This window comes from Sceloporus occidentalis, unplaced genomic scaffold (genome assembly GCF_023333645.1).
Source record: "Sceloporus occidentalis isolate IW3139 unplaced genomic scaffold, rSceOcc1.0.p SCAF_69, whole genome shotgun sequence".
Taxonomy (NCBI): Eukaryota; Metazoa; Chordata; class Lepidosauria; order Squamata; family Phrynosomatidae; genus Sceloporus; species Sceloporus occidentalis.
The window spans coordinates 3000046-3026796 of record NW_028317049.1 but is presented as its reverse complement, the minus strand read 5'-3'; the positions used below and the strand labels follow the sequence as shown (position 1 = coordinate 3026796).

Below are 26751 nucleotides of genomic sequence, written 5' to 3'. Positions count from 1 at the left end.
CATCTGGAGGGAAATCCGACCGTTGCATTGGCACAGTGCGTGTTTGTCTGCCGCTCTCCTCGTCTCGGAGAGCGCCAGCTGGCCCAAAATGGTGGAGAGATGCTTCTTTTTCTTTCTTTTTGTAAAAATGATAAATTGTCCAAGATAGGAAGCTGCTTTGTAACATGCTGACCCAACCGTGCACCTACTTCCGTAAAGGCAACATGGTATATTGCAATGCTCCAAGGTGCCCTGCTGTATTTGGAACAGGTAAGAATCCAAACTCAGACTTTGCCCATGCAAAGAGGAAACTCACCTGGAGTCAATGGTGGAGGACAAAAATTGTGGGCAGGGAGATACAGGCATTGTTGTGTGTCTTCGTTTCCAACTTATTGCGATCTTATTGTTATAAGAACAGACTGGGATGTTGTACCATCTCAAAAAAATCTGATACGATTTACATATGTCTATCTATCTATCTATCTATCTATCTATCTATATACACAGTATCAGATTTTGAATGCCAATTCTTGCTGCCAGGGAAGAGCTGATGCTTATCTTTTAAAAGGTGATTTATTCTTTTATTAACTATCTGTTTTAATACTGTAATAATTTAATTCCTTTTTAACGTACTTTTTCTATGTTTTTAATCGTGCTTTTTTTTAATGCTGTGAATGCAGAGTCCCATTCCTGGGAAAAGAGCAGCATACAAATAATAATAATAATAATAATAATAATAATAATAATAATAATGAGAGTGAGTGGGTTTCCATGGCCAAGCGAGGATTCGAATCCTGGTCTCGAGTCACAGTCCACTCTTCAAGCTGACAAGAGCCATGCTGGTTCTTATTACTAGCCATCAGACCTTCTATTATTACTATTATTATTATTATTATTATTATTATTAATTATGGCGTATCTGTCCTGTGTTTTTGTTGGTCGGATTTATTCAGAGGTTTGCCATTGCCTTCCCCTGAGGCTGAGAGAGTGTGACTTGCCCAAGGCCAGCCAGTGGATTTCCATGGCCAAACGGGGATTCGAACACTGGTCTCCGGAGTCACAATCCTAGTCCAAGCTCCAAGCTGGTGCCAGTACTGAGACCGGAGGGTGAAAGTTACAACAAGCTTTCAGGAAGCTCTTCACAAGAGGGTGCCTGAAAAAAGGAGGTTTGCCATCAAACTGAAAGTGGGAACAGATAGCAGAGAGGTAACACTTAATGGATGCGAGGCACAGCCATGAATCCAAAAGTGTCATCAGGAACTTCAGCACCAGCGATGCGGGGATGCTTTGTGAGTTCCTGCATGGCAGAATGGGGTTGGACTGGATGGCCCTTGGGGTATCCTCTGACTCTACAATTCTATGAATATGTGCCCACAAAAACCCAGCTCCTAAGAAATATGGAAACCCTTGGTGAAGTCACCCTCTCCCTGAGAGGAAAGCAATGGCAAACCCACCGCAGGCAAATCTTGCCACGATAAAGATGAGACAGGTTTGCCTTCATGTTTCTGTAAGTCGGGAACAACTTGAAGGCACGCAGCAATGGCCAAGAACCAATGAGGTCTCCGAAAAGTTCAGGGTGTCCCCAAATTTGCAAAAGTAGGGAGAGGAGAGAACGAATCCTCCCAAACATAAATCCGAAAGGCTACCTGTCGCAGCTTGTTTTTTAGGTGCTCCAGCGGAGATGCCCTGAATCGAAAGGTTCAAATTGCAAAGGAGGAGATTTCAAGACAGCATTCCTGATGGTGAGAGCTGTTTGATATTGGGACAGATTGCCTTGGTCGGTGGCGGGTTAGAATCACAGAATCCTAGAGTTGGAAGAGACCACAAGGGTCATCCAGTCCAACCCCCTGCCATGCAGGAACTCTCAATCAAAGCATCCTTCTCTGGAGCTTTTGGAGCATGGCTGGGAGCCACCTGAAAGTTTTCTGCAATGGCAAGGACCTATGGACCCATTCTGATTCCAGTTGAGGTCAAGCATACTAGAAAAGGTGAAGCAGAAACTAATTTGAACCGTGCAGGAAAAGGAGTCTTGGAGACCTCTCATCCACAGGGTTGCCATGGGTCGAGATCAACACGAGGGCAGTTAGCACAACAAAAATGGTCAGTAATCAAGAAACGTGTGTGCAAGGTGCTAGTGTGAAATGATTTTCTGGAGGAGGACATGACAGTCAACTGAAACCCTGAACAGTCTTGCTTGTATTAGGACAGAACTGAGTTGGACTCCCAATTTAAACGTCATTAGTATAGGTTGACTTTTCCTATGCGTTTCACATTTAGATCTGGGTCCCGTCTTCAAGATGTCTCATGATGTACATGCAAAATCGGAAAAACTCTGCAATCCAAAGCATTTTGGATAAGGGAGGCTCCACCTGTGTTGCCATCTAGTGCTACTGCAATCCAGTAGTTCTCTGCTTTAGCACTAGGTGGCAAACGAATCTCACTTTCAAGGCAAGCCAGACGCAACAAGTGGAGGGCTATGATGAAATATTGCAGTACACAAGATTGCGACTTGGTCTGCCAGCCAGGCATGCCCACGTCTAGAATCCCGCAGCCAGGCGTGCCAACTTCCAGGAGCCTTGAACGTACGTTGGATCTTTTGACCAAAGATTTGGGTATGTGTCCTGCACTGAACAGTTGCCAAGATGGCCTGTGTGGGTCCTTCCAAGTGTATGGTTTGATAGGGCCTTATCTCTTTGCTCCAGTTCTTCCTCTTCCATCTACTAATCACAAAGTTGTAGAGTTGGAAGAGAACCCAAGAGGTCATATAATCATAGAGTTGGATGAGACCACAAGGGCCATCCAGTCCAACCACATTCTGCCATGCAGGAACTCTCAGTCAAAGCATCCCCAACAGACGGCCATCCAGCCTCTGTTTAAAGATCTCAAAGGAAGGAGACTCCACTGCACTCAGAGGAAGGAGTGTGTTCCACTGTCGAACAGACCTTACTCTCAGGAAGTTCCTCCTAATGTCAAGCTGGAATCTCTTTTCCTGGAGCTTGCATCCATTGTTCCAGGTCCTATTCTCTGGAGCAGCAGAAAACAAGCTTGCTCCATCCTCAATATGACATCCCTTCAAGTATTTAAACAGGGCTATCATATCACCTCTTAACCGTCTCTTCTCCAGGCTAAACATAATTTGTTTTTTTTATTTTTATTTATTTATATACTCAGCTCTCTAAGGCGTTCCTCATAGGGCATGGTTTCCAGACCCTTCACCATTTTAGTTGCCCTCCTTTGGACACATGGCTCTAGTTTCTCAATGTCCTTTTTTGAATTGTGGTGCCCAGAACTGGACACAGTATTATTCCAGGTGGGGCCTGACCAGAGCAGAATAGAGTGGCACTATTACTTCCCTTGATCTAGACACTATACTTCTATTGATGCAGCCTAAAATGGCATTGGCCTTGTTAGCTGCCGCATTGCACTGTTGACTCATGTTCAACTTGTGGTCTACTTGGACTCCTAGATCCCTTTCATATGTTGTCTCCTTCATCCAGGTGTCCCCCATCTGTGCATTTCATTTTTCCGCCCTAAGTGCAGAACCTTACATTCCTCCCTGTTGAAGTCCATTTTGTTAGCTTTGGCCCAGCTTTCTACATACATGACAGTTGACCATCCAACTCTGTTTACAACAAAGAACCACCCGCCACTGCCCAAGGTTGACTGTTACACTGCCAATCTCCTCTGTCAAGATGTTTGTCTTAATGTTTAGTTAGAATCTCATTGTTTTGGGTCCTATCCTCAGCAGCAGCAGAAAACAAGTTCGTCTTCTATTTGACCGCCCTGTAAATATTTAAAGATGGTTGCAGTACTATTATTCCGCCTGGATCTACATGCAAACCCATTGAGCCACCCTGGCTCTCACTATTTCAGCATACTTTTAACCAAAGGAAACAGCAAGGAAAAAAAGATAGTACCAGAATCATTGCTAAAACCATTTTTCAGACTCACAAGCGACAAGGTCCAGTTGTAAGTAGTAGTTTGGGTTTTTGTTTTAAACCTTTTTATTAGACAGAGGATTTCCTTAAAATGCCATAACAAGTCACAGTGATTATAGATGGTTTTACTGAAATGCAAATATACTGAAAGGAAAAAAAATCGTAACAGGTTTTGTTTTTTTAAATATGATTTACCCTGGTCCACCAAACCATCTGTTTTTCGAAAGATGCTTATTTTAGTTTTAAAAGGATGCTCTGTCTTTTGTCACCGAAAGGAAAAGGGATCTGTGTTAATGTTGTGTCTAATATTCCTGCAAAAGAATCAGCCTTATTAGCAAAGGCCTTCATTCATAAACGTAGTTATATATATATAACTAGTTATATATACATATATATATGTAGCTACAGGCAGGTAGATATATATATATATATATATTTCTAGGATTTCATTTTTTTTCTTCTTAATCTATGCGAAGTCTCGGTAAAGAGATCAGCCGTTTAAAAAAGAAAAACCTACAAAGAAGCAACACATCAAAATAAAAAAAGGTGGTGGTGGAAAACAAAATTAAAAGTCTTAAGAACATTATTATAGTCATATTTCACTGATTACATGTAAAAGGGGGGAGAAAGTTAATAATCACCGTGAAGGACTGTCCATTAAATGTTTTTGCTGATTCGGGGAAATTCAAGTGCTGAAGCAGCCCTGGGGGCTCTCCCGTCCCCCCACATTACCAAGTTGCTTAAGGTAAATCAGAAAAGGGGGATCAAAAATGGGGAGGGAGTATCTTCTGCCTGTATCCCCCCCCCCCCGACCTCTTGCACAATCATCTTGGCACTCTCTCACACTCACTCTTGCATACACACACATACACAATCTTTCTAACACATCTCAGAACAGGGACACGGTTGGAATGTACGGAGTTGCTGCTGGCACGGGTTCCTAAGCCAGCTTCAAGGTGCTCACTGGGAACGGAGGCATCGTGACCATCGTCACGGGGTTCAAGACCGTCTGCCCCACCAACTGTTGGTGATGCACCACCTGAGTCCCGACGGCAGGCTTGGCCATCACCGCCGGCTGCCCGAGGCCGGCAGTGCCGTTGACCTGCTGCTGAGAAATGGTGTGGCTGATGTGGCTGACCACCGGTTGGCTGACGGCCACGGGCTGCGGGTAGAGGGGGAGCTGCTGGCTCAGGTGGGCGACGTGGTTGAGGGCGGCCGGGTGCACGGTGATGTGGCCGATGGGCTGGGCCGTGGTGGTCAGCTGGACCGGGCTGGCAGTGGAGGAGGGCGCGATGTGGGCGATGTGCTTGGCTTGGGGCCCTTGAAGGACGTGGTTGACAGTCTGGATGACCGAGGCGTGAGTGGTGGCCGTGTGGGCAATAACAGTCGATTGCACCGTGGAGGCTGCCACCAGGTGAGTCTGTGCGGGGACCATGGCCTGCTGGGGCTGGAGTGGTGGGTGGGTGTGGGGCAGGGCATGCTTCTGCGCCAGAGGCAAGACTGACGGGTGGTGGGTGGCGGTGGTGGGCGCGGTGGCCGCAGCAAGGGGGGGGACCACTTTCAAGAGCTCGGGGTGCTGGCGATGGGTGAGTTTTGGCATCGAGTTCACAGGCCGGTCGTCCTCCATATCCTCATCTATGTTGTCTTCGCCTTCTGCAAAGGGGGAGCAAAAATAAATAAATAGTGAGTTAGTTAACATTCACATATCCACATTTCACGAAAATTTCATAAATATAAAACACTTCATTCACATATGCACACGTCATTCACATGTGGATGATGTGTGATTGAATATGTGATTGATAGAATATATGATTGATTGATAGCATATGTGATTGATAGAATATGTGACTAATATGTGATTGATTGATTGATTGATAGAATATGTGATTGATAGAATATGTGATTGATTGATAGAATATGTGATTGACAGAATATGAGACTGATAGAGTATGTGATTGATTGAATATGCAACTGATAGATAGAATATGTGATTGATTACTTGCAAGGAAAGTAGTTGCAAAATAAATCAATCAAAAATTATATATATATTGTTAGAAAAACTGGGAGTATCCTTCATAATTTTAACTTGAATTGTAAACTGCCCAGATAATTCTTCTGCTATGTGATTGATAGAATATGGGACTGATAGAATATGTGATTGGTAGAATATTTGACTGGTAGAATATGTGATGTGGTCCAGATCCAGGTTGACCAATTCTGTAAGAATAAGGCCTTTGCAGCAGATTTCAGCATGGAGGACAAACAGAAAGAATCCTCAGCAGCTGTTCTCAGTGACAGTGGTCCAAAACACTGCAGAAAGAATCCCATTTGAGACTGCTTTAATTTCCCTGGTTGAATGCAAAAGAATCTTAGGATCTGTAGTTTATTGTGGCACCAGAGTGCTCTGAGAGAGAAGGCTAAATGTCTCACAAAGCTACAGTTCACAGAATTACCTAGCATTTAGCCAGGGCAGTTAAAGTGGTCTCAAACTGGATTGTTTCTGCAGCATGCTTTGGACAAGAGAAAGTTTTTTCCTAGGGCTCATTTCTACTTGCATTAGTTGAAATACTATGGTAAGTACTATATATACTCAACTCTAAGGCAGGTTACAGACTGCCATTTAGGACGCACTCCGTGCATCCTAGGGTTAGGAAGGGGCATGCTAGGGTTAGGAAGGGGTGCCCCTTCCTAACCGGCCCCGTTCCCAACACGCGCAGAGCGCGTCCTAAATGGCAGCGCCCATCCACATGGGGGCTGCCATTTTTAGGTCTTGGACGCACAGCGTCCAGACGTGGCGCACCGGAAGTGATGCCGCGAGTGCGTGCCTCGCGCTTTGTGGCGCCACTTCCAGGGGCCAAAAAGGAGCGCCATTTCGGCACTCCTTTTTCGCTGCGGCCAGAAACCTCGCGGCCTGGCCGCTGAGGCTTCCCGCTGCAGCTAATAGCGGCGGCGGCAGACCACCCGCTTTAGGGCGGTCTGTAACGTACCTAAGTCACCCTTATGTATAAGTCAAAGGCAGATTTTGGGGCCAAAATTTATGGATTTTGATATGACCTGTGGATAAATCGGAGGCAATACTTATTAGGCACAGGTGGGGGTGAAAAATAAACACATGCATATCAAAACGGATGAAAAGGCAAAGCAAAGAAAATGGTGACTATATTAGCAGTGACTATATCTTGTAACGTTGAATTTTAACCCAGAAAAGATGACCAAACACAATTGCATATATAACTGTCATATACAGAGATGTCTTATTCAAATCTTTCAAAGCCCAATTCCACTTGGGGCTCCTTTGAGGACAAGAGCAAAAGAGTCGTCACCACCATTTTCCTGCCTAGGCATATACAATGGCAACAATCAAGGTTTGCTTCTTGAAATTTGTATGTTTCAAACCATGGATGCTTGAATCTGTGGATATAAAATCCATGGCTACAGAGGGCTGAATGTACAGTACTTACACTGACCCATGGATAAGCTGACAGAGTTTTTGGGGTTAATTTCTGGACTAAAATTGCTTGACTTACACATGAGTATAAGCAATAACTCATGTCAAAAAAATAAAAGCAAAGGAATGGAGCAAGCAAACAGGTTTGCATGAACAGGTTTTGCTCTTAGGTGCACAAATGTGCAGACACACAGAGCATGGTGCAGTTAGAACCAAACAACAGTGCCATGAGGCATTTCTGCCGTACCTGATGCAGTCGAGGTAGATGCTTGATCGTCCTCTGGCTGAACTGTCTGTCGGATAATCCGGTCGATCTCCAAGATATCCATCCACTGGCTCAATTCATTCTTCAGCTCTGCCAGCCGCTGCTGTGTGGCAATCTTCTCTCTTGCCAGCCGCTCCATCTCATGTTCATACTCTTTTTCCTTGCGCTTTAAGGTCTACAAAGCGAACACGCCAATCATCATCATCATAATCATAACAACAACACAATATCCATTTAGAAACACTAATCTGAAAATGTGAGAGTACATATACAAACAAGGATATGCAGATTACCAACACAGCGAACAACTAACCATATTCGGAGGGCCAGGTGCAGATTTAAACCAGTGGTGTTGGCCAACCAGCTAAACATTAAATACATTAAATCAGTAAAGGTTTCTATCATCAGGCTTAAATGTTATACTAAGTGACCTGGCAAGTGAATGGGGAACCTGAAGGGTTCTAGTATTCATGTACTTAAGTGTGTTTTTAGTGCACCAATAGTGCACCGGGGAAGGGCAACCTCAATGAAAGCATGCTCTAGTGCGCATTGCACCTTGAATTCGTGTGGAAAAAAGGCGAGAAGAAAAACGGTATGGAAACTATCAACCCCTATGAGGAGTGACTTAGGGAGCTGGGTATGTTCAGCCTGGGAAACAGAAGGTTAAGAGGTGATATGAGAGCCATGTTAAAATACTAGAAGGGATGTCCTGTTGAGGATAGAGTAAACTTCTTTTCTGCTGCTCCAGAGCCGCAACAGATTCAAGGTACAAGAAAAAGAGATTCCACCTAAACATTAGGAAGAACTTCCTGACAATAAGAAATGTTCAACATTGCCTCGGAAAGTGGTGCTCTCTCCATTTTAAATAGAAGCTGGATGGCCATCTGTCAGGGGTGCTTTGAGTGTGTATTCCTGCATGGCAGAATGGGGTTGGACTGGATGGCCCTTGGAGGTCCCTTTGGACTCTAGTATTCTATGAAGAGTTGGAAGAGACTCAAAGGGCCAATCGTGGGTCAGTGGCAATTTTACAGAGATTATTTTCAGACCTACGACTGCACACTTCCTCTTCTTTGTGCCCTTCCAACCCAGCCCTTGTCTTTGCTATAACTAATGTTCCAGTCCAGCCTTCCCACAAACTATCAAACCTGCAGCAGAGCAGCCGATGAAGGACTCAAGTCCTGCAACGCAGAAGCCAGGCTGGCTGGGAAGCATGAATGCATGAATCAAGTTCAGTCATGACGTTGCTACGGCATTCATGGGCGAGAGGGAGGGAGGCAGCGAGAGCGGCTCCAAAGGATGAGATCAGTCCTCCAGCCGCACGTGATTTGACTCTGCTCCTCCACCACTGTGGTCTGAGTGGAGACTCCAGAGGCCCACGCAAACCAAGCATGAGACACATTTGTAGTGCAATGCAGCCAGTCTTGAGTGCAGCAGGCTCCCTGGTGTAGCTTGGTCTTAAAGCACTAAAGGGGACATTTCCCTGTGGCATCTGACAGCAGGTATTGCTCAACAGTGTTACCCATGTCTGGTAGCATTTAGCAGTAGCATGTACATTTCCATACCACTTATCAGTGAACTCAGCACTCTCTACACCATGTAAGCCAATTGACTCCCCCCCCCCCCAACAAGCTGGGTCCTCATTTTCCTGACCTGCAAAAGGATGGAAGGATGAGTCAACCTTGGAACCCTGGGATCGAACTCAAAACCTTGTGGCTGCAGTACTGGCATTGCACCACTGCCACAAGGTTGTGAGTTTGATCCCAGGGCTCCAAGGCTGACTCAGGGCTCTTGTGTGTCACCACTAGGCACTGCTGTCTGTGGCATGGAGTGCAGGAAGCTTGGTGCATAATGAGACAAACCGTTAGGCTAACTAGCTCAGTGCTGGTCACTGGCAGAGCCTTGGTTTAGTTTATTGGCACCGTGCTCCAAGTCCCAGTGAATGCCACCTATTGTATGCTATAAGAAGCTGGCTCATGCACAGTCAGAACATAGCTGCATTTTTGGACTACAACTCCCAGTATCCTGCAGTCAGCATGACACCATGGGATTTGGGGAGCCATACTACAAAAAAGGTGAGCTGGCATGATGGAGTGGTTTGAACGTTGGTCTAGGACTCTGGAGAGCAGGGGTCAAATCCCAACTCAGCCCTGAAGACCCAGTGGGTGACTGTGAGCAAGTCACACTCTCTCAGCCTCAGAGGAAGCCAATGGCAAACCCCCTTGAAGAACGTTGTCAAGAAAACCGCCATAGGATCACTGTATGTAAGGAATGACTGGACTACTGTGTCCAGTTCTGGGCACCACAATTCAAAAAGGATGCTGAGAAGCTGGAGCATGTCCAGGGGAAGATAACTAAAATGGTGAAGGGCCTGGAAACCATGCCCTATCAGGCAATGCTTAGGGAGCTGAGTAATTTGGAAAAGAGAAGGTTGAAGGGTCACCTGAGTAGTAGTAGTCGTAGTAGTAGTAGTAGTAGTAGTAGTATTTATATCCCGCCCTTCTCCCAAGACTGGGACATGAGAGCCATGTCTCAGTATCTGAAGGGTTGTCATGTTTAGGATGGAGCAAGCTTGTTTTCTGCTGCTCCAGGGAATAGGACCTGGTGCAATGGATTCCAACTACTGGTAAAAAGATTCCACCTCAACATTAGGAAGAACTTTGAATCACAGAGATGTTGCAACAGTGGGATACCCTCCTTCAGCGTGTGTTGGGAGGTTTTTAAACAGAGGCTGGATGGCCATCTGTCAGGGGTGCTTTGATGGTGAGTTCCTGCATGGCAGAATGAGGTTGGACTGGATGACCCTTGGGTTGCCTTCCAACTCTGATTCTATGATTCTCTACCAAAAGCATGCCCCTTTCTTACACACAATCTAAGCCAGGGGTAGGCAACCTTTTTGAGCCGGGGGCCGGGTTGCTGTCCCTCAGGCGACTGGGGGGCCAAAGCCGGGGGTGGAGCTTCAACCCTCTGGGGCGGGGCCACATGCCGGGGGTGGAGCTTCAACCCTCCGGGGCGGGGCCACATGCCAGGGGTGGAGCTTCCACCCTCCGGGGCGGGGCCGTGTGCCAGGGTGGAGCTTCCACCCTCCAGGGGCGGGGCCGCATGCTGGGGGCGGAGCTTCCACCCTCCGGGGGCAAGGCCTCCCCATCTTTGCTGGCCCCTGACGGGGCCCCAGGCCCCGTCAGAGACCGGCAAAAAAGCTGGGGGGGCCGCCAGCGCTGGAGGGCCCCCTGGAGGGCCCCAGCGACGGCACCGGGCCTCCCAGAGGCCCCCTGCCCCCCTCGGAGCCCTCCTGGAGGGCCCCAGAGACGGCAGCGGGCCCCCCAGAGGCCCCCTGCCCCCCTCGGAGCCCTCCTGGAGGGCCCCAGAGACGGCACCGTGCCCCCCTCGGAGCCCTCCTGGACGGCCCCAGCGATGGCACCGGGCCTCCCAGAGGCCCCCTGCCCCCCTCGGAGCCCTCCTGGACGGCCCCAGCGATGGCACCGGGCCTCCCAGAGGCCCCCTGCCCCCCTCCGAGCCCTCCTGGAGGGCCCCAGAGACGGCAGCGGGCCCCCCAGAGGCCCCCTGCCGCCCTCGGAGCCCTCCTGGAGGGCCCCAGAGACGGCAGCGGGCCTACTAGAGGCCCGCCACCACTGCCGCCCATCGCAGCTTTTTGCCGCTCTGGGTGCCACCATTTTGGGCGGCAAAATGGCAGCACCCATAGCCCCAGAGGCCGCTATGGGCACCGCCATTTTTTCGCCCAAAATGGCGGCGCCCAGAGCGGCAAAAAGCCGTGATGGGTGGCCGCGGCGGTGGTGGCGGAAACAGCTGCCAGGGGCTGGTCGCCAGTCCTCCGTGGGCCGCATCTGGCCCGCGGGCCGAAGGTTGCCGACCCCTGATCTAAGCAAAGCTCTGTTTGCACCCTCGCACCCACTCTTCCATGTCCAGCACTAGCACAGCTACAAAAAGTGAACAACTTGAACTTCTCCTCCTGTTGAGAAGCAACGTAAATCAGAGGGTAGAGCAGCAGCTGCTCTGGTTTGGCAAACCCACGTCTGCAGTGTTGCCGGCTTCCCTCCATGCCACCCACGCAATCACAGCACCAAGGTATGCATCCCATGTGTTCCACTTCTGAAAGACAGACATATCAAATGAGATATTTCACATTAAGCCTCCCAGCCGCAATGTATTTCCCTTAAGTAAGTCCTATTGATTTTGATGGAGTCGGCTCGCAAGGCAGCAAGGTGTAAGATCGAAGACTTATTTGTTGTGTTGTTGGATTGCTAAATCCACCGTTGTAACCCGCCTTTATCTTTGGAAAGGCGGGCTAGAAATAAAGCTATTATTATTATTTATTTGGGATTTCTGCTTATGGTTGAGTTATATTCTTATGTGAAAAGTGTCTGTCTTTCAGTCAGGCGTCTGAGTAGAGAAATCTAGCATATTGGCTGTGGGTTCTGAGAGCCGTATCCCCCAAAGTAACTTTCCCAAACTCTCACTTCCACACTTCTGCACCCTGAAATCATGCAGGAAGGCACTAGGAATCAGAAACCAGCCTCAAAATATGTCAATATCTCCCTGACTCCCTCCTAAATCCATGCAGAGGGAATATAATTAAAAACAGAGCTTTCTGCTTTCAAAGTCACAACAACCATGCGCCCTGAACACACAAATTCAGCATGGACCAGCAAATATTCCTCTGTCTAGCCCACTTACATACAGCCAGCTGCAAAAGAAAAGTAACTCCTGGAATCAAGGTTGAATCCTTGAATCAAGATTCAAATCCACCCCGTCGCCCCAAATGATGTGCTCCCTCCAGTTACACCAGCTCCCAAGGGACAACAACAAACTACAATTTCACAGCATGGAGCCATGGCAGGGAAAGTGGTGCCAAACTGGATTATTTCTGCAGTGCGGATGCAGCCTCAGTCAGGCAAGGTGGAAGGGCACTGCAGGAAAGGTGGCTAATTCAGATGTTGGGGAGGAGAGAATGAGAGGGACAAATGCAAGGTGCCCATCAAGTAGCAAGGTAGCCATCAAGGCTCAAAGGTTAGCTGTCTTTGATAACTATAACAACACATGGAAAAGGGAAGAACACTTTTCTCTAACCAGGTCACTCCGGATATACGGATCTGTTCAGTCAACTGCAGAACGCTGACTTAAAAAAAGACTTCAGTCATGTTGAGGGTGGGTAGGATGCTGCCCACCGGAGGAGACGACAGACTCCATGGAGCAATGCTCTGGTTTGGTGTAAGACAACTTGATATAGCAACTTTCCAGGGTATCCAAAATGCTGTGTCCAGCTCTGTAATGCAGCTAAGCCGGAGCCATAGGGATGCACAATGCTCTTGGGCTAATTCCAAAAGCTCTTTGCAAATCAACTATTCAGACTTTTGCCGAGACCAAACAGTCCTTTCCCCAGTGCTTGAACTACCATATATACTCGACTATAAGTCGACCAAATGTATAAGCCGAGGGCAGGTTTTGGGGCCAAAATTACACATTTTGATATGACCCGTGGATAAGTCAAGGGTCAAATGTAGGTAACCAAGGATCTAAAGGATGAAGCAAAGAAAAAGCATGTGAAAAAAACTTCCAGCGGGCATTTAGGGTTGCTCACCCTGAAGGCTGGATGGATGGGAGAGTAGAGCAGGGTCAGTGCTTCCAGGCCAGATGACACTCTTGCCTTTTCACCCTTTTTAATAAGAGTTAAAGTACAGTACCTGTCGATAAGTCGACTTAGGGTTTTGGGGGGTCAATTTTTGACTTTTTAAAAAATTACATTTAAATGTCATACATTGTACAAGTTACGTACAGAAATCTAGATGCTCTTGACTTAAAGAATAATGCTAATTTAAAAAGCTGGTATTTTTGACTAAATTTTCTGAATTTATACAAGAATATATAGTATACAGTAGGTTTTGTTTGACTGGGAAAAGGCATAGCTGGCACATCAGACAAAGCTGGGCCCAAGTACTCCTAGCCACAGAGCCCACCTGGACCTCCAGAAACAGAGATCGATCCAAGATTACTCCTAAGTTACAAACCTGCTCCTTCAGCTAAATGCAACCATTCAGAGCAGACATCTTACCCAGTTTCCAGACCTGAGAACCACCAATCCACAGACCCTCCATGGATTAGGATCCAAATTATGAGGGTGTACAGACTAGTACTTTGTGCCGCCCTGGACCCAAACTAGGATTCAGCGTGGGCCGAGCGTTTACATGCTTGAAACTCTTGTACCGGCACCCAGGCACCATCTTGGCGCACGCCTGATATGCAACCATGATGACATCACTCATGCACAGCGCCCAAACATGGTGCTTATGGTGCCCATAGCAGTGCAGATAGGAGCCGCAGCTCCTTTTCGTACTGGGTTGTGCAGTTGCCGCATCCCCAATCCAGTGCTTTGAGGGGTGGCATAGAGTGTTTGTACAGCCCCTATGGTTTTACCATTGCCCTTCCCCAAACTATACCAAACAACAGGTCCATTACAGAGAAAAAGGCTCAACGGCAGTTCATAATCACAATGCAAAGTACAGGATGCACAAGACGTATTGCACATATTGCACCATGAACAATCTCATTTTGAGTAGCCATGTCTTATTGGCTCAGGAACAAAGAGAAAATTGCACAACTGCAGTTCATAGCCACAAAGTGTATGCAAAGTATAGGATGCACAACACACAATGCACCATGAACAATCTCATTTTGAGTAGCCACATTTTATTGGCCCAGGAACAAAGATAAAAATGCACAACGGCAGTTCATAAGTGCAATGCAAAGTATAGGATGCACAACACATAATGCACTATTAACAATCTCCAATTAACAATCTCATTTCGAGTAGCCACATTTTATTGGCACAGGAACAAATCATGGATCTTCCCACTCCCTCTTGCATGCACAGCTCTGGTGAGAACACCCTGCTTTCTTAAACAGTTTCAATGGATACCCAACTGGCATGCCTTAAGGCAGTGCTTCCCAAACCTTGGTCCTCTACTCCTCTGGATATTTTGGATTTCAGCTCCCAGGAGTCTTGCCTGTTGACCAAGCTGGTTAGGACTTCTGCAAGTTGGAAGTTCAAAACCCCTGGAGCACCAAAGTTTGGGCTTTAAGACCTTTCTCCAAACCTGGATATTAAAACCAGACTCAGATCCTGAGTCGGAGACAACTTCCAACATGGGCACACGGATGGGAGAGGGTGAGACTGTATTGGCACACAACTTGCTCCAAACTTTGATAAACCCTGGCTGAAATCTGATTCAAGAGTTTTACATTGGAACCTGCAAACAATTCAGGTTCCCAAAACCCATTCCAAACCACAATTCTCTGCTTCTGCTTTTGCTGCGCAGTTGCAAACCGTCATTTGTTGCAATGGTACGCATGAGTTAAGCATTTGTAATTGGACATATTCTCTGAGCTGAGCCAAAAAGAATGAAGTCAGGGACAGAGTTCACTGTACTTTTACAGAGATTTGCCCTGGTCCAAATGTTTGCTCAGTCATTTTCCATCAGTGGGCATAAACCAGGCAACATGACCAGTTTCATTTAACTTCCATCCTAATTCCTGGAAAGCAATCACGGTGACCTCAAGGCTAACACAGCTGAAAACTGCAAGCAAATACCATTTTATGAGCATGACCGGGGGACGGGGATGCAATTATTCCTTTTTTAAACAAAGACAAAAAACAAATCTAGGTATATTTTTTTATCTGGATATAGACTTAGGTAGGGGTACACTCCAGAGCAGTGGTTCCCAACCTTTGGTCCTCCATTTATTTTGGACCTCAGATCCCAGAAGACCCAACCAACTTGGCCAACGGTCAGGAATTACAGGAACTGGAATCCAAAACATTGGTGGCAGGACTTCCATATGTCCAAAAATGGAAAAATAGTGACAAAAGAATGGATTGTGAAAGTCACGGGAATGGCTGAAATAGATAAACTAGTCATATGCATCAAAGAAAAGTCTCTAGATTGGGAATTGGGGTCCCATCTCCCAAGATCGCGTGTTATGTATATGCAAATGTTCCAAAATCCAAAACCCGTCTGGTCCCAAGCATTTCATATATGGGAAAACTCAACCTTTGCTTTGGAGATCGGGAAGTCATCACTCTACCTTAAGCTCTGCATCATATTCCATGGTTAATTTTTGATTACTATACAATGTATATATGTTTGCTTGCATATAATGTATATTGTAAATATATAATTATGTAAATATATAATAAAACAAATTATATGACACACGCACACACAAGGCATTCTCTCTCGAGGGAGTGGTTGCTGTAGCAACCATGCACCTACAACACTGGGATGCTGTTGCTGCAGAGCTGCATCTCTAAACTGCATTTGGCACCTGGATGGTTTGGATTGTTCTTATTTTGCTGCTGTTACCTTTACAGTTATTTCCAACCGGCATGGCTACCAAATCATACTTGAATGTCTCAATGGGGAGGGGAAATGTCCATACTCTGACCAGAAAGCAGAGAGGGGGATGCCCCAACATATATATTTTATTAAAAACCAGAGGCATGCTGGATGGGGCCAGATCCAAACCGCTAGAGCTGACTTTGGAGGTGCCAACATATGTGCCAACTGCAGACAGGGCAAGAAGGGAATTCAGGAGGGGCAGAGGAACTGCAATGAGGTGTTTATCTGTCCCTGTGTTGTGTGTCTTCAAGTCATTTCTGACGCACGGCGACCCAAAAGCAAACCTACCATGGGGTTTTCTTGGCAAGATTTGCTCAGAAGAAGTTTGCCCTTGCCTTTCCGAGTGTGACTTGTCCAAGGTGACCCAGTGGGTTTCCATGGCTGAGCCAAGAACTGAACCGTGGTCTCCAAAGTCCTAGTCCAACACTCAAACCACGCTGATGGCTCATCTCTCTACATACATACATACATATTTAAATACATGTTTAAGTGTGGTTCTTCCCCATACCCTTCCGAAGGATCACTGTTTCTCCTGCCCATGTGGGTTGGACAAAGAGCAAAGAATCAGGCCTCTAAATTGTCTATACCCTACCAGAGTTTCTTACACGCCTCCGTTCACCTGTTGAGGATGACGTGTCCTGGAAGAAAGCAACCCATCGTCGTACTGCAAGTTCCCGAAAGATCAATAGACTGAGTCATCAATTGAATTTGCACACTGATAATACAGAAGATGGATTCCCTGGTTTTTTTAGGTAGGAATATGTGCCACATGTTCAAAATGACTCGAAGCCACACAACACACACAAAGGTCTGGTGCCACAACAAACTACAATTCCCTGAATTCCACAGCATTGAGCCATGGCAGTGGAAGTGGTGCCAAACTGGATAATTTTGCAATTCGGATGTAACCTCAATCTCTGTGCTATTCCTTCCCACTCTCCAATCCATAGTTTGAGCATGATCACAACAGGATAGCCAAATAATATCCAGCTTTCTAGATATTAGAAATTAGTCCCTGGTGGAATAGACAAGCTCTGGGTGTCGCTTCCATCCAATGGATCCCTAGATGAAGACCAGAAAGAAGTGCAACACAAAACCTGGGACTAAATGACTGTCTTCAAGGGATGGTTTGTTTGCTACAACATCCTTAAAAAGTGGCAAAATCTTGCATCCGGGTGCAACCCGCCTGCCGCAACTTTGGCAAATAAGAGTGCCAGCGTCTCTTGCACAGTGGCTTGCATTTGTCACTGTACACATATTTTCACATTTTTACAGCCGACTGTAATTAAGTCACTCATTCTTGCGTCTGGGTGAAGAAAACAAAAACTCCAGGGGCATTTCTCGCTCTGCCTCGCCTCCAGAACTGCGTTGTGCCGTGCCATTTGTATTCAAGGAGGTTTCTGTCTTAAGGGTCTTACTACAAAAAAGGGGGGGAAAGAAGGGGAATAGCAAACTGCTCGCAAACACTGGAGTAGCACATGTAAAAAGAGTATTGCGACAGGTTAGGCAGACCGAGATGGTAGATTATGTACCTATACGTCTCACACTATGGGTGGAAAGGGCATGATTTTGAATGCTTCACCTACAAGGGAAAAAAATCCGTAGTCTACAGAAAGCTAACAGATCAGGGAGAAATATTGATTTGCACTGCTGTGCTAGCTTGCACATGCAGTGAGCTTTTTACTACGGAGCGGTCGTGGTGTGTTGTTTTAAAGTATATGTTTTTATACTTTATGATATGATTTTATCATTTTAAAATGGTATTCTATTTTTAAACCAGGGGTTCCCAACCTGTGGGTCGGGACCCCATTGGGGGTCACAAGGCCCTTTCCCAGGGGTCACCTAGGACCAGCAGTGAGGTAATGTGTGTGTGTGTGGGGGGGGGAGCCTTCGGGGCCAGGAGGAGGCGGAGGCGGCGTTGCTTGGGAGCAGAGCCTCTTGCCGGCCGTTTGGCCCTTTGGGGCCTGCGGTGGAAAGGAGGCGGCTGCGATCATGAGGAAAAGCAGGGGCTCCTCTGGATGGTCCTGGCTGCTTACCCTTGGCTCCCTCCCTCCTCCTCCTCCTCCTCCTCCTCCTCCTCCTCCTCCTCCTCCTCCTCCTCTGCCCAGGTGAGCGACTTGTCCACACTCCCTCGCTTTTCTTTCTCCCTCCCTCTCTGCACTTTGAGACCCCTTTCACTGACCCGGCTCAATGCTCTGGAACTCTGGTGTCTGTGAGGCATTTGGCCTTCTCTGTCAGGGAGCTCTGGTGCCACAATAAACTACAATTCCCAGGATTCCATAGCACTGAGCCCTGGCAGTCAAAGCAGTGTGTTTCAGACACAGAGATCCTCCTTTTGTGAGTTCACGAATGAATCTAGTCCTTAGCCTTTATCTCTCTTCTCACACACACTTCAGGAATAATAACCCACTTTGAGACTGCTTTAACTGAATGCTAGGGAATCCTGGGAATGCGAGTGTTTGGGAGACATTGAGACTTCTCTGTCAGAGATGGCTCAGAGGCCACAATAGACTACAATTCCCAGGATTCCCCAGCACTGAGCAGCCTCAAACTGGACCATTTCCTCAGTGTGGATGCACCTGGTGAGGCATTCTGGGCACTGCAGTTCAACTACATTTGGAGGGTTATGTGACTCCCTGTCAGAGATAGCTCTGGGGCCACAGTGTACTACAATTCCCAGCATTCCCCAGCACTATCCCATGACAGTTAAGTCACTCTCGAACTGGATTCTTTCCTCAGTGTGGATGCAGCTTTGGTTTGGAACTCTGGGCATTTCAGTCCAGCTATTTTGGACCAGAGACAAGGTGACCAGACATCCTCCTCCTTTTCCAGGACATGTCCTCTTCGGTCAAATTTCAAAATGTCCTCATTTGGATCATGGCTAAGAAGCATGGATTTATAATTAGATGGGTGTTTTTAGCTTTTATTTTTGGCCATGTCCTACATTTTTTGCTTGAGTGCCCTACATTTTGGGGTGAGGGCATTGGTCACCTTGGTCAGTGAACTTTACAGGGGTTTAACTGCCATTCTGCTGTGGTGCTGGAACAAACCACCATTCCCAGAATTCCATAGCATTCAGCCGAGGCAGTTAAGGTGGTCTCATACCAGATTATTTCTCCAGTGTAGATGCAGCCCAAACCTTTTGCCGCTCTTATGCCTGAGATTTCAAAGCCCAGCCCTGGCACCACAACAAACTACAAATCCCAGGATTCCATAGGATGGAGTGATGAGAGTGAAAGCAATGTCAAACTGCTTTAATTCTGCAGTGTGGCAGCAGCCTAAGTGGGCCTAATGCAGTTCTTAACATGGTCCACCTCTTGCATACCGAGTCTTGCAAGACTTTTTTAATAACTTGTACCCACTAACTCCATTTCATGTCTCCAATACAGGCAAAACAAGGCAAAATTTAATTAATTGATTGATTAATATCCCACCTTTCTCCCAGTACAGAAACCAAGGCAACATACAACTTCAAAAACACAATACAATTCTTAAAAATCCTGTTAATACAAAAGTTAAAAAACAACTAAACCAACTTTAATTTAAAAGAGGTCTATCATATATTGTATTGCAGTGGTCTGAGTGTTGGACTAGGACTCTGGGAGATCAGAGCTGGAATCCCCACTTAACCATGGAAACCCACTTGAACTTGGGCAAATCACACTCTCTCAGCCGCGGAAGAGGACAATGCCAAACCCCCTCTGAGCAAATCATGGCAAGAAAATCCTGCGATACGTCACCCTTAGGGTCTGCCATGTATCAGAAATGACTTGAAGGCACAGAACCACAAAGTGGAACAGGACTGGATCCAGAAGGTTCTGCAATGCTGTGAGAAGACTAAAACCATCAGAAAACACATATTTCCGATGCTCTTAGGAACCAAGACCCCACTCCAATATAGTTGGGGGTCACCGCAACATGAGGAACTGTATTAAAGGGTCGCAGCATTAGAAAGGTTGGGAACCACTGTTTTAAACGAATGATCTTTTAAATACTGTAATGGTTTCATACTATTCTAATTGTCAATCTGTAGGTTTTAACGGCATTGTGTTCTTTAGACTGTAAGCCGCTTTGGGGTCCCAGTCTTGGGAGGAAAGCGGGGTAGAAATAAATATGATGATGATGATGATGATGATGATGATGATGATGATGATGTAGCCTTCTCTGCTAAAGAGCCTGGTGCCTCACAAAACTACACATCCCAGGATTTTGCAGGTGAAACCATGGCAGTTAAACTGCACTATTTCTACAGTATGTAGAGAGATCTTGCAGCACCTTTGGGATTCACTGAAAGAAAGAAGTTGGCAGCAGGAGCTTTCCTAGACTTCAGTCTACCTCCTCAGATGCATTTGAGAATAAATGCATCTGGAAAGTAGACTGAAGTCTATGAAAGCTCATGCTGCCAACGTCTTTCTTTCAGTGAGTCCCAAGATCTCCCTGCAAACTGATTCTGCAGACTAACACGGCTATATCTTTTTATTTCTGTAGTGTAGATGTAGCCTAAGGTTTCGCCAATCCACTCCCATGAAGTCCACAGACTTTACTTACTGAATATACTCACGGTATCCGTCTAGAAATTTTAGTTAGGAAAGTGAAGATATTAACTGTCAAAGTGAATGTGTGCAAATGTGCACCGAATGAGCACAAATAGTTATGCCTGCTGGAATTTTGCATGTTCTTTGGCATTGTTTTCCTCTGCTTCATCTTTTAGATTCTTTGTTACATGCCCCTGACTTATCCATGGGTCATATCAAAATCCATCCTTTTGACCCTCGACTTATACATGAGGTCGACTTATAGAGTTGAGTATATATGGGTATATATTCCAATACTAAACCTTGGTTCTCAAACTTCGGAGGTTCAGATGGCAAAGCTTACAATAAAGCCCTCGTCCATAAGGTGCCCAAGGAACAGAAATAGAGATCCTGCAAAGATCTGGGTACCCATCTTACGGAAATGGATCTACCCAATCATGCAAAGCCAGCCCAAGCCTATGCCTGTTGCAGCATGGCATCCCAGAGCGCAGCAGGGTGATGCCACGTTGTGGCAACATTGCGGGATCGGGCTCTCAGCACCAGTGAGAGATCCCGATGCTGATTTCATATTCTACATGTGTGAAAACTTTGTCGGTTTCCTTGGGAACCAAAGCTAGGGTTGCCATAGTGACAGTTTCCTGCGACCGGCTTTCAGACAGTGGCGCCGACGGTGGAAAGAGGTTCTTTCCGCAATGCTCCTGCCACAGACGCAACAACTGGGCACCGGGTGGCGGCGGGGAAATCTCCACACTATCGTCGCATACGCATGCAAGAAAAAGGAGAGGAGGTGAGAGGCATGGCAGCACAGAGGGACATTATAGAATCATAGAATCGTAGAGTTGGAAGAGACCGCAAGGGCCATCTAGTCCAACCCCCTGCCATGAAGGAACTCTCAGTCAAAGCATTCCAGACAGATGGCCATCCAGCCTCTGCTTAAAGACCTCCAAAGGAGGAGAATCCACTCCACTCTGAGGAAGGAGGGAGGGTATTCCACTGTCAAACAGCCCTTACTGTCAGGAAGTTCCTCCTAATGTTGAGCTGGAATCTCTTTTCCTGGAGCTTGCATCCACTGCTCCAGGTCCCAGTCTCTGGAGCAGCAGAAAACAAGCTTGCTCCATCCTAAACGTGACACCCATTCAAATACTTAAACAGGGCTATCATATCACCTCTTAACCTTCTCTTCTCCAGGCTAAACATACCCAGCTCCCTAAGTCGTTCCTCAAAGGGCTTCATGGTTTCCAGACCCTTCACCATTTTAGTCGCCCTCCTTTGGACACGCTCGTTTCTCAACGTCCTTTTTGAATTGTGGCGCCCAGAACTGGACACAATATTCCAGGTGGGGCCTGACCAATCCAAAATTTTCTTCTTTAAGCAACTAAAACTTCAGTGCGAGAATGCTAGCTGCACTGCCACAAAAAAAGAAAGAAACAGACCAGGTCCATGCATAATGCACAATGAGAGAGAATCACAGCACACTTCAACCTGGAATGGACCCCATGGAGCATTTCATCCAATCCTCTGCCATGCAGGAATACACAACTAAGGTTAATCTACATAGACCCACAGAGCTGGAAGGTACCACAAGGGCCATCTAGTCCAACCCACCATTCTGCAGGAAGACAAAACTAAAGTACTCCTGGAAAAGATGATCATATATATAGATTCTCATAGATATATACACAAACATACTCGCTGTTTTGTCATATTGAGGAGGGAGCAAGCTTGTTTTCTGCTGCTGCAGAGAATAGAATATGGAACAATGGATGCAAGCTATTCCAGCTCAACATTAGGACTTCCTAACAGTAAGGGCTGTTCAACAGTGAAATACATTGCCTTAGACTAGAGAGTGGTGCGAGTCTCCTTCTTTGGAAGTCTTTATGGCCATCTATCAAGGGTGCTTTGATTGTGAGTTTCTGCATGGCAGAATGGGGTTGGACTGGATGGCCCTTGGGGTCTCTGCCAGCTCTATGACTGTATGGGGAAGCCCCAGGGCCTGAGATTCCCACAGGAAACTGACCCCGATACTATAATTTATGCTAATATATCCACCAGTCACATCTCCACCATAAAGCTCTTGCAAGCCTAACCCAGATCACAGACGTTTCCCCATCCGTCTCACAGAGCTGCTTCTGCCCTTATCTCCAATGACTGGAGATAAGGAGCTACATCCTGCAGAGATTCAAACTTTCTCAGCTCCATACAATGAAGACAAGGGCTGCATCTGCACTGCAGAAATAATGCAGTTTTGGTGCTGGTGGTGTTTTGTGACAAATGGCCCATGCTGGCTGGGGGAGTCTGGGAGATGTGGTCCAAAATAAGCTTCCCAAGCCCTAGGCCAAGTATCTATCCCTTTCAAATGGCTCTAAAATTAGGCGGAGGCAGATGAATTCCACATTTTTGTGTCTCTTTACCAAACTATGTGCTCTTTGCTTTTTGCTAGGTCCCATTTATGAGGTCTGGGTGCTTAGGTAGGCATGTGCTAAGAAATGAGAACTAAGGTACCTCTGAGCACATGTGAAGTGAGCACACACTGAAGATGCGCATTCTGAATAATACCGTAAAAAGGATCTAAAGCAGAATACTACACATCTGACTCACACACGCACATTTCAGTTCAAGAGAATTGTACTCGCTAAAAGTATTTCTCGCAAAGACTTCGTTAGCATTGCTCACACATTTCCAAGTCTTAACAGTAGACAATATTGCTATTTTGTGATACTTTTGCTTTTGGGGATTTCTGTGTTTTTGAACATTTTCAGGCCATGGATGGTTGAATCCATGGATAAAGAATCTATGGATACAAAGGACCAAGTTCTCCTCTACTAAGTTTCTTAGGGAAAGTGAAGTTACTTTTTAATGAACTGCAACAGCAGCTAGTTACTTTTTGTAGGTTTGGGATTGCAACTTGTTTCCAAAACCATATTTCCAATGACCAGCGTCAGTTCCCGCTCCTCTGGTTTCAATGTACATCCACCTGAGGGCACAGATATCTCAAAATGCTGGACCATCAAGGATGCCCAGGCTGGATGGCAAAGGGGCAAAACATGGGCAGAGGGGGTACAGGAGAGTCCTGAATGCCAGAGAAGTGGGTATGGGGTTCAGTCTACAAAACCCAGCAAAGCACTAACAGATCTTTTGGGCATGCCCTCTCCGCTTTCGTGTGGCATTTGCACAGGGCTGCGCTTGCAAGGCTTATAAAAAAAAATCTAATCTTGCCAATGGCTGGTGTCCTCTTGACCTACTTTTGTGTGCTATTAAATGCAGAAGCAGCCAGCTAAGGGTAGGAAAAAAGAGTGCGACACACACACACACACACCCCAAACACACATACACAAAGTGACAGTGATGTGCGAATGGCTTTTACTCCAAGTCTCGAGTCTCTACCTTCAAGCTTCAAGTTGAGCCTCAAGTCCTTGCAAGATCTTTTCAAGCCTGGGAACCAACTTTAACAGAAAATTAAATTAAATTAAAAAAGGAGGAGGTGGTGGAGTGTATGGAGTTTTATTAATAACTATAAAATCAAGATGTGCAAAAAGTTAGGTTTTCAAAAAAATTAAATTCTCATAGGCAATTTATCAAGACTGCATGAGAACTACAGCCAATCCTCCTTACCCATGGATTTTTTATCCATGGATTCAAGCATCTGCGGCTTGAAAATACGTTAAAAATATACACATTCCCATAAGCAAACTTTGATTTTGCCCTTTTATAGAAGGGGCACCATTTTAATACGCTATTATGTTTAATGGGACTTGAGCATCCACAGATTTTGGGATCCACGGGGGGTCCTGGAAACAAACCCCAGCGGATACCAAGGGCCCACTGTACTTGCTCAGCAGCCTGTCTCCACTGCACATCGGAGGAGCTTTCTAAAGCTTTTCCTAAGAGCAGCAGCAGGCAAGACTCACCCCAATAATGTGGGGTGGTGGAGCACGAAGGGGAACAACAAATGCACTGGCAAATGCACTGGCAATGGGCTTGAAGTGGAAGGATCCTTTAGAAGGCTCCTCCAATGTGCAGTGAAGACGGACTGCTGAGCAGATGTCAAGCCCATCGCTTAATGCGTTTGCTGTTTCTGCATTTAGTTAGTTGCTAAAAATATAGACATTGCGAGTCGAGACAAGTCAGAGCATTACTTATTACCAAGTCGAGTCCGAGTCAAGTCACTGAATTCCAGTCAAAGCAGACCTCAAGCCCATCGCCTAATGTGTTTACTGTTTCGGATTTAGTTAGGCCAAGACATCAGTTGCTAAAAATATAGAAGCTGTGAATCGAGTTGAGTCAGAGCATCACCTATTGCCAAGTTGAGTCCAAGTCAAGTCACGGAAGCAGCCTGAATTCAAATCAAAGCAGACCTCAAGTCCATTGCCTAATGCACTTACTGTTTCTGGATTTTGTCAGGCCAAGACATTAGCTGCTAAAAATACAGACATTGCAAGTCGAACTGAATGAGAGCATCACTTATTGCCAAGTAGAGTCCAAGTCAAGTCACGGAAGCGACCTGAATTCAAATCAACAATATTTGAATGAAAACAAAAATCCATCAAGGATACGTTTATTGGCCAACCGAAATGCACAATGTGCAAGGTTTCAAAGCTTCATGGGCTTCTTCGTCAGGCAAGATGTCACAAGCCAAACAGGAGGGGAGGAAAAACAATTGGAGATGTTAGTCAGATAGATGCCTGCATGTTTCGGTCCTTAGTAAAGATGTTATGATGAGGAGGATATCTTTAGCAGCAGATTCCTCTTTCTTCTAGCCATGCTGCAATAGGGAGATTTTCAGAGTCCAGGAAATTTGAGGTCCATTTGCATCTCAACAGGGACTCCTCTTTTGCAATCTAATATGTCTCCTTTCCAGAGAGGTCAGAGGCCTCTTTGTAGGCAGAGTCTCCCTGTTTTTGCATCAGGAACATTTTGGTGACGGAGAGGTAAAATATGAATGAAATGGCTAGAAACTGGATCCCAGTAGCAGAATTGCAAAAAGAGACACTGCTTGGAATGAGCTACATTATCAAGTGATACCTCGCATCTGACTCACTGACAGTCCAATGACAGTAACAACGATGATGGATAGGTATCTACATCAAATCTACATCGCTGCAGAGTGGAGCTTTAAAGCCATTTGGAAATGGTCCTATCAAAATGAAAGAAGAGCCATGCTAAATCAGGCAGAAATTACATCACTAGTGCAGACTTCAGCTTCCAACAGTGTCCAAGTAGATCTATGCCTACTATGAAACCCACAAGCAGAGCATGAACACAGCTGCCTTCTCCTATTCCTGTTCCCCAATAACCCAAGGCACACTGCTTCCATGTTGAGCCACTGGTCCTTTTAGCTCAACATTGCCTTTTAGGCTGCATCTGCACTGCAGAAATAATGGCGCCGGACCCCGCTTCAACTGCCGGCTCCATCCTATGGAAGTCTGGATATATGTACTTTTGCACAATCCCTCCACATTCACGGACTTTTTTTATTCCCAGATTCAAGGCTTGAAAACATTTTTTAAAAACATACATTCCAAAAAGCAAACCTTGATTTTTGCCCTTCTATATAAAGGACACCATTTTATTATACCATTGTGTTTCATGGGACTTGAACATCCGTGGATTTTGGTATCTATGAGGCGTCCTGGAATCAAACCGCAGCAGATACCAAGAGCCCACCATAAGACATTTAGAGAGCTCTGGTGCCGCAACAAACTACATATCCCAGGGTTTCATAGGATGGAGCCATGGCAATTAAGGTGGTGACAAACTGAATTATTTCTGCAGTGCAGATGCAGCTTAAATCAATACTTCTCAAGCTATCTGCTATCGTGGACCAGCACTTTTTTTCTCCCATGGACTGGTACCGTATTTGTGCCATATTATTTTGCACCTGTATTTTCCTGGGACCAGAGGCAGCCTGTGAACCCTCACTTGGAGGAGCACTAGTCTACAGCTGCATCTGCACTGCAGAAATAATGCAGTTTGACACCACTTTAACTACCATTGCTCAGTGCAGTTCTGGAGTCTGTAGCTTTGTGAGGTATTTAGCCTTTTTTGTCAGAGCGCTCAGGTGCCACAACATGCTACAAATCCCCCGTGAAGTGGAAAAACAGAGGGCCGTCCCATGGAGAACTAGGACCATTACTTTTCAAACGTAATTGAAAATCCCAAAGGTAGCTCAAGC

The 26751-nt window shown here is 46.1% G+C and overlaps 1 protein-coding gene across 2 annotated transcripts in view; it reads right to left on the bottom strand.

Annotated features, from left to right (window-relative positions):
* Positions 1–3965: 3965 nt before the first annotated feature.
* Positions 3966–26751, bottom strand: part of LOC149286405 (max-binding protein MNT-like) — a 69449-nt gene continuing 46663 nt past the window's right edge. For both annotated transcript variants that reach the window (XM_089494129.1, XM_089494130.1), the window contains 2 exons: positions 7616–7808; positions 3966–5570 (listed from right to left, as the gene is read on the bottom strand). In XM_089494129.1, coding sequence (XP_089350255.1) covers positions 4858–5570; positions 7616–7808 — 906 coding nt within the window. In that variant the 3' untranslated portion in view covers positions 3966–4857. The remainder of the gene's footprint in view (positions 5571–7615; positions 7809–26751) is intronic.